Raw genomic sequence first — 12,898 nt, forward strand, 5'->3', positions numbered from 1 at the left:
CCAATGTCCCAGCTGCTTGTCCTCTCTGCGTCTGGCTCAGGTTTCGGGCTGCCTGGGTCCTGACCCTTTCACACACTCTGAAACAGAAACCAAAGGAGTTCTTAGAAACACTTGATGTTTAAATTTAGTGGACAGATGCCAGCACATGGACAAAAAGCAGGAAGGACAGTGCTGTGCTTGATACAGCAGACCTAGAACACACATTAACTGCGCCTTTTTCATGCATAGTTGACTTTATATAAACTGATTGACACCTTTGGGGGTCGTCTTTCCACTGACTCTTAATTTTTCTCACTCTTAAAAAAAGGTTTCTGTACATCCAGTATTCTCTAGTTAAAGCTGAAAATTCAACTCATCATATTTACACAATAAAAAAAAATCCATTCTGCCTTGTTTTTAATTGCAAATTCTACTCCGGGGACTAGTTCTCCTGCTTAGGAGGCAGCCCTGTGCCTTCTCGTAGAGAAGCAAGTGCAGTCAATTATGGTAATGAAATGTCAATAAATATAAAAATTTAATACAGTCTGCTCCGGGTGAGTGGCAGATGAGGACTTGCCTCCCAGACAAATTTGCTGCTGCTGCAAATATTAAATGCACCTAAAAGAGTATCTGGTTGCCTGAGAGCTCTCCAGTACAAAAAGGATGGGAGCATCAGATACCAACTGGGTTTTCCCATTATGCTGTAATTGCAGCCGCAAAGCCAGTACCGTCATTGACAGCCATCCCAACATCTTAACTTATCATTATAAGCTGAACTTTTTATGTCCCCATGAATAATCTAAGATTGGTGCATTGCAGCACCTTTTAAAATTTTTTAATGGAGAAGAAAATAAGCTTTTTTTTATGTTTTCCATATTCAGAAATAATTCCTCTTAAGATGATTGGTATCTTTAGAGAGAAATATATTAATAATCATATGAATGAAAATAGTGGTTGTTGCTTTTTAGGAAGTAACCTGAAGAAGAACCAGAATGCGATTCTTTCCTCCTTCACAAGCCTGCATTCTTGGATAATGACTGCTTCCAAACATAGTCTTTTAATAAAATAAAAATGGGAACCTACCTCTTTGTGCCTTCACTTTCTCATGCACCGGTGAATTCATCTTGTGCTCTTAGAAAGCTATTCTGGATTCACTTTTTAGAGGTAGTATAGTTTCCTTTAAACATACTTGAGACCCAGTTAAAAATGTTAACCTTACATGAAAATGTAATTTTACAATAGAAAAAAGATGAAGGTAGACATTTTAGGTAGCCAAGATCTGTTCCCTACAAAGTTTATCAAAATGATTAGATATATCAGAAAAATTAGGATCCATCTCAGAGTCCTAGTATGTCTCAAACTGTTTTTTGGGGGAATGTCCCCACTGTTACAAATCTGTAATGCCACCTGATTTTACCCACGATTCCTAAAAGTTTCAGTAAAATATTTGTCTCGATTGATTTTTGTTTGTTCTTGTGTTTCTGATTCTGACACACAGTTCTGTGTTACAGGTGGACTATTCCATAATCGCATCCCAGGCCGGGGCCACCCTCAACAATCTCATGAGTCACGCACAGGACTTAGTGGCCAAGCTACGCTCTCTGCAGTTTGATCAACGAGAGTTTGTGTGTCTGAAATTCTTGGTGCTCTTTAGTTTAGGTAAGGCATCCTTTTCTCATACTCTGTACAACCAGATGTGATTCGATGGTGCCGGACTCTGCGTGTGTTGAAGTCAGTACATGCTTTTTTCTACCAAGATACTGCCCTCCTTTTCAAATGATGGAATTGTCAAATGTGAGTATATTACGTGTATGTCTCTGCATGACTCATCCCCTGCGAGTAGATGGGTTGGGGCATGGAAAAGGCAGTTCTTAGGCTGGAGTCCTGAAGTTTCTCCCAAAGCGGACATAATGAGTAGGCAGCAGCCGTAGAAGGCAGTGTCAGAAGGCTGAATGGAGATCGCTTAGGAAAGACATACAGGATCAAAGTGTAGGCACCTTCTGTTGATCGTTTCTATGTGCCTTTCGTTAGAGCTTGCGGACTACTATTTTTATTGTAAAATATGGGTCGTAATTAAAAACCTCTTTCTTAAATCTCGATCAGGATTAACCAGAGAATGTTTATAACTAGATGCATCACTATGCAAGTATAAAAGATGATGGTTGTCAAGGGGAAAGGATGCTTCTTTAGGAAAGCTTTGGGGAAGAAAGATAACTAAACAAGACAGATTGGCTAAATCAAGGTTCTCAGTGAGTCAGTTGAGAAAAATCACCACTGCTTGGAATAAAAAAAGGATTAAGGAGATGGATTTTTATTGACTTCAAAGGAACAGATTTTTCTGCCTGTCCCATACTTGATTTCTGTATTTTGTTGGCTTAATAAAGCCAACTTAAATAAACGTTTTGCCAAGTCCATTTATTAGTTATTGGCAGACAGCTGAGGGAGGCAACTTCCCCTGAATGAAAAAAATGCAGAAATCAGATTTACCAACATATGTTTTTTCTTTAGTCTTCAGTTATAAGATAGTTGTGAATTCATAGCCTAAGAAATAAAACAATAAAACAAACTGCAAAGTAAAACAGATGTGTCTACTCTCCAAATTTGGTACTTTCTCTTTAAAATTCCTCTTGACAGCACTGCACAACTGTTGCTAATAAAGGGATAGTTTGAAGTAATAGAACCAGAGTTAATTTTTCACATGTAGTCAACATTTAAAATAAAAAGAACGTTTTCATATTTTGGAAAATGTGATAAATATAGCAAAAAGAAATGTTACTGAAAATTTAAAAAGACAACAGAATTTCATAGATGTAGTGTTCAAAGGTTTACAATGCCAGGACTGGATGCCGTGTGGTTTCTGCATTAACCGTTCTAAGTAGGAAAGTTCCATTCAAGTAAGTCGACATCTTTTACCCATGAACAGTTTTTAGAAAATCAAGAGGAAGATAGCACAGGCGTGCTTGCTCTAATCTCACAGGCCGTTCTGGTGCATGGCACGATCTTAGTCTTTTCAACTGGCACATTTGATCAGTAATTAAATGGAAAAAGTGGCAATATTTGTGTAAGGAATCTTAGAGCATCTTAGTGATAAAATATTTAAAGAGAGTCATCTCACTTCAGTAGTATTTTTATTTTATTTAAAGATTTTTAAAGTTTATTTGAGAGAGAGAGCACGCATGAGAAGGGGAAGGGTCAGAGGAGAAGCAGACTCCCTGCCAAGCAGAGAGCCTGATCGGGGCGACTTGATCCCAGGACTCCAGGATCATGACCTGAGCTGAGTCGCTTAACCCGTTGAGCCACCCAGGTGCCCCACTTCGGTGGTATTTTAAATTAGTTGAATAACTGCATTTCATTTGAAGATGTAGACATTAATGATGGGCCGTGTTTTCTTGTCCTCACTTTTATCTTACCTTCATCTTTTTTCAAAATTACTGTGCTTTCTGCCAACACTAAGGAAGTAGGGGCTAGGGGCGGTGGTGCTGAAGTGCTTTCAGTCCTTGAACCTCACAAATTATCCTCCTGGACTATTGGGCCATCTATGTCCCAGAACCTCCGCCACACACACTCCTATTTGAGTGTGTTGATTGTGTCTGGAATTTGGGGACCACTGAATGTCTAACTCACTGTCCCTTAAACTGCCTTGTTTGTTGTTTAAGGGAAAAAAAGAAAGCTTAGCTTTCATATCAGAGGCAAATAGAGTTTTGATCAAGTTTATTTATTTATTTACTTATTTATTTTTCAAGGGTTTATTTTTAAAGAAGCAAGAAGATGGTAACTGGCAGTAACATTCTGGTAGTTTCCAGTTTGCAGATGGAAAGTATTTCCCCCTGGAGAAACAATAAATTATCTTTTTGTGCAGCTTTATTGTGGTATGTGGATAATCAACTTTTAGGTACCCAGGCCAGTCCTGGAACACCTGTTTCGCCAGTAATGGGAATGAAATCCTAGCAGAGCCCCCCTTGAAAGCTGAGTCCAAGTGCAGAATCGGTACCTGCTGTGTCAAACCCTCATGAACTTTGCGTACCCCTTTCTGTCCAAGTCTGAAAACCCATGCATTCTGATCCCAGCCCAGCGTTGAGCCTCTCTGTGAGGCTCAGAGTGAACTCAAAGCCAAAGTGAGGACTCTGTGAACTGATCATAGGCTCGGGGCTGTGTTGAGATTGGACTGTAGCAGTATTCTCTTGGTGGATGATGAAACCATGTTTACCAGATAGAGCTGGTGAGCGAAAGTAGGATGTGAGCCCTAACAGGTACAACAATCGAAGTCAGATTGGCTGGTGCGAAAGCATGGCGGCAAGGGAGAGCAAGATGAGTTTGGGAGCCAGTAGATCAGTATGGCTTGAGGGAAGCCTCAGTTATGGCCAGAGGGGTGGGCGAGAGCCTGGTTATGGAGGACCTTAAAGAGAGCCTGGTTATGGAGGACCTTAAGGCATTCAACAGGGGTTTACTAAGCACTTCTCTGTGTCTGTCAGGTGATGAGGTGGGCGCCGGGATATGGTGGTAAACCAAAGTAGGTACCATGATCTTCATCCCGTAGGCAGTTAGGAAGTACGACTGGATTCTTAAAAAGGGGCTGAGGTGTGGGTAATGTAAGGTGATTTGCGTTTCTGGTAGTGATGTGGAACATGGACTGGAGACGAACAAGGCTGGAAACTCTGTTCAGAGGTGGTTTTAACACTCCGTGGAGATAGGAATGTGCTTACATGAACAAGATAACAGGATGCAAACCGTGTGATAGAGTTAGGAGGAAGAAGGGCCACATGAGTCTTAGGTTTCTAGGTGCTTGAACCAGAATAGAAGACTCTAGAGGAACAGTAGCCTATTAGTGGAGTCAAATCAAATTCTGGTAGAAGCCGTCCTCCTCCTAAATGTCATTCTTCACTAAAGCGGAGTCCTGATTCCATGAAAACCTAATGACATGACTAACCTAAATGTATCGTTGACTAGAGATTTTCCATCCCACTGCCTGATTTCTTTTTTTCTTGTGCAAGTTGTATCCATCCAGGAACAGACATCAGTTAGTTAAGCTGTTGAAAAAAGAAGTTCAAGTAAAAAATGTCCCCTCTCTCAGAGAATTTCTGTATATAATATAGTAGGCTCTGGGGGCCCAGTCTGCTAGTAATGTTTTCTTAAAATCCCGTTAAATTTATATATATATATATATATATATATATATATATATATATATATGATTTTTTAAAAAAATTTCCTTAACACTGAGATAACATAACTTGAGCCTGTTGATAATTTGGCAAAAGAGGAGATACTCTACATGGGGTATTTAAACCTGATGACCCAAGAGAAGATAAAATAAAATTTTTGATGTTGATCTGTTGGTGTGTACTTCCACCTTCTAAAAAGGAACCCAAGTGACTGATGAAAGGAAGTTTGCTGTCTGTCACCAACAGTGCAGAAACAAAACTCGTAGAAGTAGTATGTGGAATCACGACCCTCAGATAATGTCGCTATTGCATGGGCTCCAGAGATGAGCAGAATTCCCACAGACGTGATCTGAAGACAAATGCAGAACTGGGAAACAGTCACCTGATTTCAGCATATCCTGAATAGTGTCCTTACATGGTCAAGTCCATCAGGAGTATCTGTGTGGCTTCAGTGCTCAAAGCGACCGGGTAATCAGAATGTGCCAACTGAGATGTTACTCTAGCCTTTGGATTTTCTTAGCCTCAAGACTTAATGGCTGGATGCTGCTGGACTCTTGTTATATCTCGGGTGGCAAGAGAAAGTACTAGAGGCATACTGCATATTATTTCCCCTAATGAAGGCCCTTGATTTGTTGTAAATTATTCTCTTCTTTGCCCAGCCGGTGTTTCTCAAGGCACTGTTTTATATTCAGCTGTGTTAAAGAGATTGTTTTTCTCTTTGAGGGGATTTTCCCAGCCCCCAAAGCAGCTAAGGTTGCCCCAGGTATAGGCTGTCTGAGTTCACTGGAAGGGTGAATGATTCTGCTCTGTTCTGCGCTGCTTCTGTGCAGACCGTGCTCTATCTAGACTGGGGCTCAGTTGGGGTTAGAAATTGTCCTTCACTTTTCTCTGTATTCCAGGTGTCTGGCACATTTCCTGGTACATGGTAGAGGCTTACCATAATACTCCTGATGAAAAAGGTCCATACATGGATTGATTTAATTTTAAATCAAAGCAAAGCCTTTACCAGAGTGGTTTGGTGACATGTCATAGGAGGTTGTTATGTCTCAAGAGCAGGATAGTTTTCTGAGTATAGTTTTTCCAGAGAACTCTACTGTACCTCCTCAAAGTTAAATTATTTCAGTAACAGTTTGCATTCTCCCAGTGTATAAGGGGAGATGTTCATTTATTAGCTCCTGGGGAAGGCCAACTTGCAGAAAGACTAGAAAGACTATTCATGGCTAAAACTAGGTGATAAAGGCATGTCTCTTCCAAGCAAATGCAAGATCGTAGGCTGTCAGCCCATGGTAAGTAACAGTAGTTGAGGAATGTCGTACAGCTCCTTCTTGATACTGATGGGAGCCTGTCTATGCTAACTTGGCTGAACAAAGTCATACCTTTGCTCATTGTGGTAGCTCTTGGCGTCACACCAGATTTCCAAATTTGGAATGAGACATTGACTGTACCATCACACATCCCACACGAGATTCGTCCTCATGGTTAGGCAAAATGCCAACAGGGAAATGGGCTTCCTGTGACCCAAGCCCAAGTCAGCACCTCTGTGAGAGTTTACTAGTTGATCACAAACAGTCCCATGTGGGAACTCTCATCTCTGGGCGCACTGGCACACATAGACACTTCGTTTGGAAAATGAAGGCTTTATACATGGGCAAAGCATTGCAGAGTGGCTACTGATCTTACATCTCACTTAATAAGAGCCAACTGGGACCTGCAGGAACATTCCACTGCAGTCAGGAAGGGTGGCGTTTAGAAGTTTCTGTGTTAGCACCACCCAGAAAGCACGGCAGTTCAATCCGGAGCCCTGGAGGGGAGACTCTGCTATTTTGCTCAGTGAGAAAGACCATAATGAAGCTGCCACCAAGGCTGGTGTGTCCCGTCCTGTGCTGAGCAAAGCCCGCCTGTGCATACCATCCTCATCCCATCTGAGGGGTTGTTAGCTGCCCCTGGGAAGGCTATCGTAGTCATGCAGAGGAGGGCCACAACTGGTTGCATAAACTACAGTTCCACCCTTGAAATCAGGTCGTGAACCCAGGTCCTGACCTTGAGCATGGTTTTGTGATGTAAATTACAACCGTGTTTTTCAAAATCCCACCTCCTGTGCAGAAACACCTGATAAATTTACTGGTTAGGAGGTGATCCTGAGAAAGAAAAGTCATCTGTGCTCTGGACTCCTGCACCCACCCTACCTGAGCTGCAGACCCCTAGCGGGAGTGTGCATGGATGGAGAGGGCACAGTGGGTGTCCAGGTGCTTCCTCTGCTCAGCGCTTCCAGAGTAGCCTGGATGTTCTAGAACACACCGCGGGAGAAGGTGTCACAAAAAGAAAGAGGGTACTTTTTTTTTGCCCAGTTCTCCAGAGGCCCAGCAACATGTTGGGTCTGAGGGTTTTTTGTTTGTTTGTTTGTTTGTTTTTTACTCTCAGACTGTGTCCCTGTTTGTGTAAGGGGTAGGGGTGGCAGAAGAAAGCCCAGCTCTAAGCAAAGCAATAGGAGCAAAGAGAAATAGGAATTGGCCTTTTGCTTTTTTGCCACATTATATCGAGCTAATGAAAAAGGTTTCCAAATCCAGCAGAGAAATCTCACCACGTTGATTAAACTCTGTTTGCAGTGCCTAAAGCAAAATGGACTAGTCCTCGTATAAATCAAGAGAATGAGGGCACAGGTACGGTTTGCTATAGAGCAAACCTACGGCTAACCTAGGAGAGGGAAACAGGAGCACCTGCTCCCATCACTTAGCTGACTGCCTCCCTCCAGAAGCATCAGCAAAACTTCCGGAGGGCGGAAAACTCATACAAGTTTCTATTTGTGTGCAATCACAATGTGTGTCTGGATATTAATTCCGTTGTGAAAAAAGCACAGTTGTCTGCATATCCCGGGATTCCCTTTACCTGGTATCCGTGTAACAGATGATCTTCAACCAGCAAAAACCAGTCTTTCTGTTACGGGGTCATCGTCCTTGCTGAGGTTGGTCCCAGGATTTGTTCTATGACAGCCTCCCTCTAAATACGATCAAACACCCACATCACATACTGCAGACGCTCCTTTTCCTACACGTGTGCATTTGCGTGCGCGCACGCACACGCTCACACCAACTGGCCTGCCTAGTGGTGCAGTGCCTTCCTCTCACATCTTCACCCAAGTGCATTGGTTAAACTGTTCCTCATGAAGTCAGATAAGCACCTCATGAAGTCAGATAAGCAAAAGAGGTATCCCAGGGTTGTTCTGAAAATTAGCATTCAGCCTCGGCTTTTACCTTTTCATATATGGTATTCTAATTTAGAAAAACACTCACTAGACACTTGTCAGATAACTATGCATATCTTCATACTAATGCCTCGCTGATACAGACGCAGCTGATGGTGATGCCGGCAAATAAGCGTGTCCTAAAATTTATGTAATCATTTGAAATTCAGAAAAGATTGATTAGCATTCAAGGGATGCCATCGTTCAATATTTACACCATAGAGATTTGGCAGAAGCAAATAATGGCACATAAAGTTGATGCTTGTCTTAATTAAATGCAGTATAATAGGTGTTGTGTGGATTTTTTTTTTTCTTTCAGTGAGCAAAGCAGTTTAGCCATGACCAGATATAATTCATTTTGGAGTTCTAAGTTTGAACTTAATCAATACGTATTTACGGCCGTGGAAGAAGTGATTATCATTTGTTATCTGCTGGCACAAGGATATAATTGCCCAAATAGCATTTATTTAGGCATATTTCTGAATAGCTTATGCTTAAAAACATTTATTATTTTTTCGTTGTTAATGCTAATACTGTCATTTTGCTAACTACTGCTATTTAGTGAGATGATTTTTCAGAGATGTACTGGCCCAGCGAACTGGGACTAGCCAATAAGGAAAACAACACGAATGCTTCACTGCTCGGGTGGGCGCCTGTCCCTGCTTCGGCAGTGCCAGCTGCCCTGTTACAATGGCAGAACGAAGTGGCTGTACTAGGCCACACTCCAAAGAGGCTCGTGGGCTGACGTGGTCCATGCAGATCCTACACACCAGTGCACTGGATACCCCAGGCCCTCGGGGTATTTTTCTGGAATGGAATCCCTTACTGCTTTAGTCCAGTCAGTCCAGTCTTGAGCTCTGGCCGTGTTTGGTTAAGAAGTTTAGATTCCGGGGGGCACCCGGGTGGCTCAGTTGGTTAAGCGGCTGCCTTCGGCTTGGGTCATGATTCCAGGGTCCTGGGATCAAGCCCCGCATCGGGCTCCCTGCTCAGCAGAGAGCCTGCTTCTCTCTCTCCCCCTCTCCCTGCCGCTCTGCTTACTTGTGCTCTCTCTCTAGCTCTCTGTCAAATAAAAAAATAAAATATTAAAAAAAAAAAAAAAGGTTTACATTCCGGGCGCCTGGGTGGCTCAGTGGGTTAGGCCTCTGCCTTTAGCTCAGGTGTTGATCCCAGGGTCCTAGGATCGAGCCCTGCATCGGGCTTTGTGCTCATCAGGGAGACTGCTTCTTCCTTTCTCTGCCTGCCTCTCTGCCTACTTATGATCTCTTGCTCTGTCAAATAAATGAATAAAATCTTAAAAAAAAAAAAAAAAAGGTTTAGATTCCAAGCCGAATGATTCAGGACAGGAACCAAGAATAAATTGGAAGTTTAGAGAGACCTTTCATCGGTTTGAAATAGTGAACTCCACAAAATATATCAAGTGTCTACTGGGGCAAAGCCATCGTACTGATCATTGTATGAAAGGGCAACATACAGTCTTTCCAAAGGGAGGGGAACTCCTCAGTGTGGTACAGAGCCACACTTCGGACCCCGGGGACGCTTGTGAGAAAGGTGTAGGGCCTTAGGTGGAGAGTCGAAAACACAAAACACCGTTGCAACACTACGTGACTTCTCTTCGCTTCCTTTTTGTTCTGCTCTCCTTTCCAGTGAACCAGCACATGCCCCCCACACACATTAGTCTCACCCGTCCCATGTTGTCAGTGGGAAAGCTTTTCTTAGGGCACCTGGCTGGCTCAGTCAGTAGAGCATGGGACTCTTGATCTCTGGGATGTAAGTTCGAGTCCATCGTTGGGTGTAGAGAATATTTACATGTAAAGAAAACCTCCAGGAAAAAACAAACAAACACAAAATCCCTTCTTGGCTCTCATGTTACACGAATCTGACAGTGATCAGGGGCATGAAAAGAGTTGGGGCTCTTTACATGGGATCACGTGGAGCCTCAGTAGGGGATACCATTCCTAAACCCCACACTCTGGGCTACCCAGGTTTTTGAGAGAAAGTTTGGCGTCAGCCCTGAACAGACACCGAATCCTAGAGCTGTACCATAGCAAAGAAAAAATCCTAGAACTATACCTTCTGAATAAGGAGATTGAGACTAACAGACACTGTGAGTCGTGCACAATCCTACAGAGTCGGGTTGTGCTGAAGGTTTTAGACTCGATGCCCAGGAAAAGAGCACAGGCATGGATGGATTTCGGTAATTACTGAAATCCCACTTGTGCATTATTTTCAAAATTAGATAGAGTTGTGGGAGGGGGCATCCTTTTTAATGGCATCTTAAACATGTTACCATTGTGATGCATAAAAATAATTTCCCAGAAGAGCAAGGCATGTGCGATACATTTTACCACATCAGAGCTGTTGCGTGTGCCGTGTCTGGGAGCTTTGAACTTTGGAGGAAGACGTCTGGCCCACAGTTGCTCACTCTCTGATTCTCCCAGCTTTGTTGGGGGAACATGGAGCTCTGTGCCATTCACAAAGGTCAGAGTGACCTGGATGACAATGCTGTCCCCAACCTGGACAGTTCCGCCTGATCCCTGTGGGGTGTGGCCACATTCTGGTTGTGTATTCCTGCCTTGGAATAAATAAGAATAAAAAATAAGAATTGATAGCACCCCTGAAACAATCATTTCTTTCTACTATTTGTCCTAAGAGAAAAAAATGATTATTTTACCAGTATTACGATCTATGTTGGACTTCTTTTCTTTTCTTTTTTTTTTTTTTAAATATTTCATTTATTTATTTGACAGACAGAGATCACAAGTAGGCAGAGAGGCAGGCAGAGAGAGAGGAGGAAGCAGGCTCCCCACTGAGCAGAGAGCCCGATGCGGGGCTCGATCCCAGGACCCTGGGATCCTGACCTGAGCTGAAGGCAGAGGCTTTAACCCACTGAGCCACCCCGGCGCCCCTGTTGGACTTCTTTTCTAAGGTGCAGATTTTTTTCATTAATTTTTAAAATTGTAGTAGAATATATATAACACAAAATTTACCATTTTAACCATTTTTAAGTGTACACTTCAGTGGCATTAAGTACATCCACAATGTTTTGCAGTCCTCCATCCCCAGCCTTTCTCTCATCTTCCAGCCTTGAAATGGCATCCATTCAACAAGGACTCTCCATCCCCTCCCCCACCCCTACAACTGCCGCTCCCTGATTTATGAGCCAAAGTTTATTTAGAAAGCACTTTTTACATATAATATCGGTATTAATATAATATAATTTTAAACGTTACAGTAATTTTGTGGAACTCCGTGACCAGATTCAGAACTTGGCTGTGGCGCCCAAGGCATGGGTAGGAGTCAGAGCCCATGCTCCAAGTCAGGTTTTCTGGTTCCAGACTTGTCACTCTGTACCACACAGGAAAGACGGGCTTAGGATTTGGGTCTGGAAGAATAATACATAAAGTAGTGAGAGAGGAAGGGGAGGCATTCAGACCTAGTTTCCTACTGAGGTGGTATGGCTTAGTGATACAGACTACAGGCTTGAACTTAGGTTTTTTTGTTTGTTTGTTTGCACTCTTGGGCAACTTAGATCACCTTAGTTTTCCCATAGGTAGCATTTAATGGTTTACTTAAAGATTGTTGGGAGAGGTTAAATGCAGTAATTACTGTGAAGAACTTAGCACCGCACTAGAGACATAGTATCAGTAAATTATTATCATTCAGAGCATCTCTATTTATGTCAGCTGAAGTCCTATAAGCGAGGGTCCCATATTGGAAAATGCCTTTTCTCAGTTACAATCTTGCGTGTACAGAATGAAGAAAGGCATTCCTCATGTCAGTAGTGACTGCTAGATTCATTCAGTACCAAGTCATTGTTTAAAATCTTTGATCTACTATCCAAAGGAGCCATTATTACCTTTGCTACCTTGAAATATGTCAGAGGAAGTAAACTCAAGCCACTTCTTTTGTTTCCTCTACCACAAATCCCAAGATCAAACCAGAGTCAAATAATTAGTAAGTAATTAGTCTTCTTTCTAGCCCTGGGGAGGCCCTAGATAGGGATGATCTGGCAAAGGGGAGTGACCAGGTGGACACCTGCTCCCTGCAGAATGCTTACGCCAGGAAATGCCTCAACTTTCCCCCTCTAATTTTCTGGAATCGTAAATGTTCTGTAGTTAACTTGACCTAAAAAAGTTGACATTTTTATTTCAGACTACTACATAGGCTCTAAATCTAATGGCTAAATAGATTCAAACATAAAAAACAGAATATTTCACTTAGAGGAGCCGACTATTTCTTTTGGAACTAACGTCCTGGGTAACCTGATCTTTCTAAGGAAATTGTAATTTGAGAACTGAAAACTTTTAGAGAAATTAACTTTATACTTTATTTAACACACTTCTAACAAAATAACAGATGCCTTATTAATAACTAGTAATTATTATTGTGTAGTAATAATAATTCTATTATAGATTTTATATATTTATTATTATTATATAATAATAATATTCTCGGGACGCCTGGGTGGCTCAGTTGGTTAAGCAGCTGCCTTCGGCTCAGGTCATGATCCCAGCGT

The 12,898-nt window shown here is 42.2% G+C and overlaps 1 protein-coding gene across 6 annotated transcripts in view; it reads left to right on the top strand.

Moving 5' to 3' along the window:
* Nucleotides 1-12,898, top strand: part of NR5A2 (nuclear receptor subfamily 5 group A member 2) — a 137,848-nt gene that overhangs the window by 83,868 nt on the left and 41,082 nt on the right. For all 6 annotated transcript variants that reach the window (XM_082701959.1, XM_082701961.1, XM_082701960.1 and 3 more), the window contains one exon: nt 1,491-1,638. In XM_082701959.1, coding sequence (XP_082558085.1) covers nt 1,491-1,638 — 148 coding nt within the window. The remainder of the gene's footprint in view (nt 1-1,490; nt 1,639-12,898) is intronic.

Source organism: Mustela nivalis (genome assembly GCF_964662115.1).
Source record: "Mustela nivalis genome assembly, chromosome: 16".
Classification (NCBI taxonomy): domain Eukaryota; kingdom Metazoa; phylum Chordata; class Mammalia; order Carnivora; family Mustelidae; genus Mustela; species Mustela nivalis.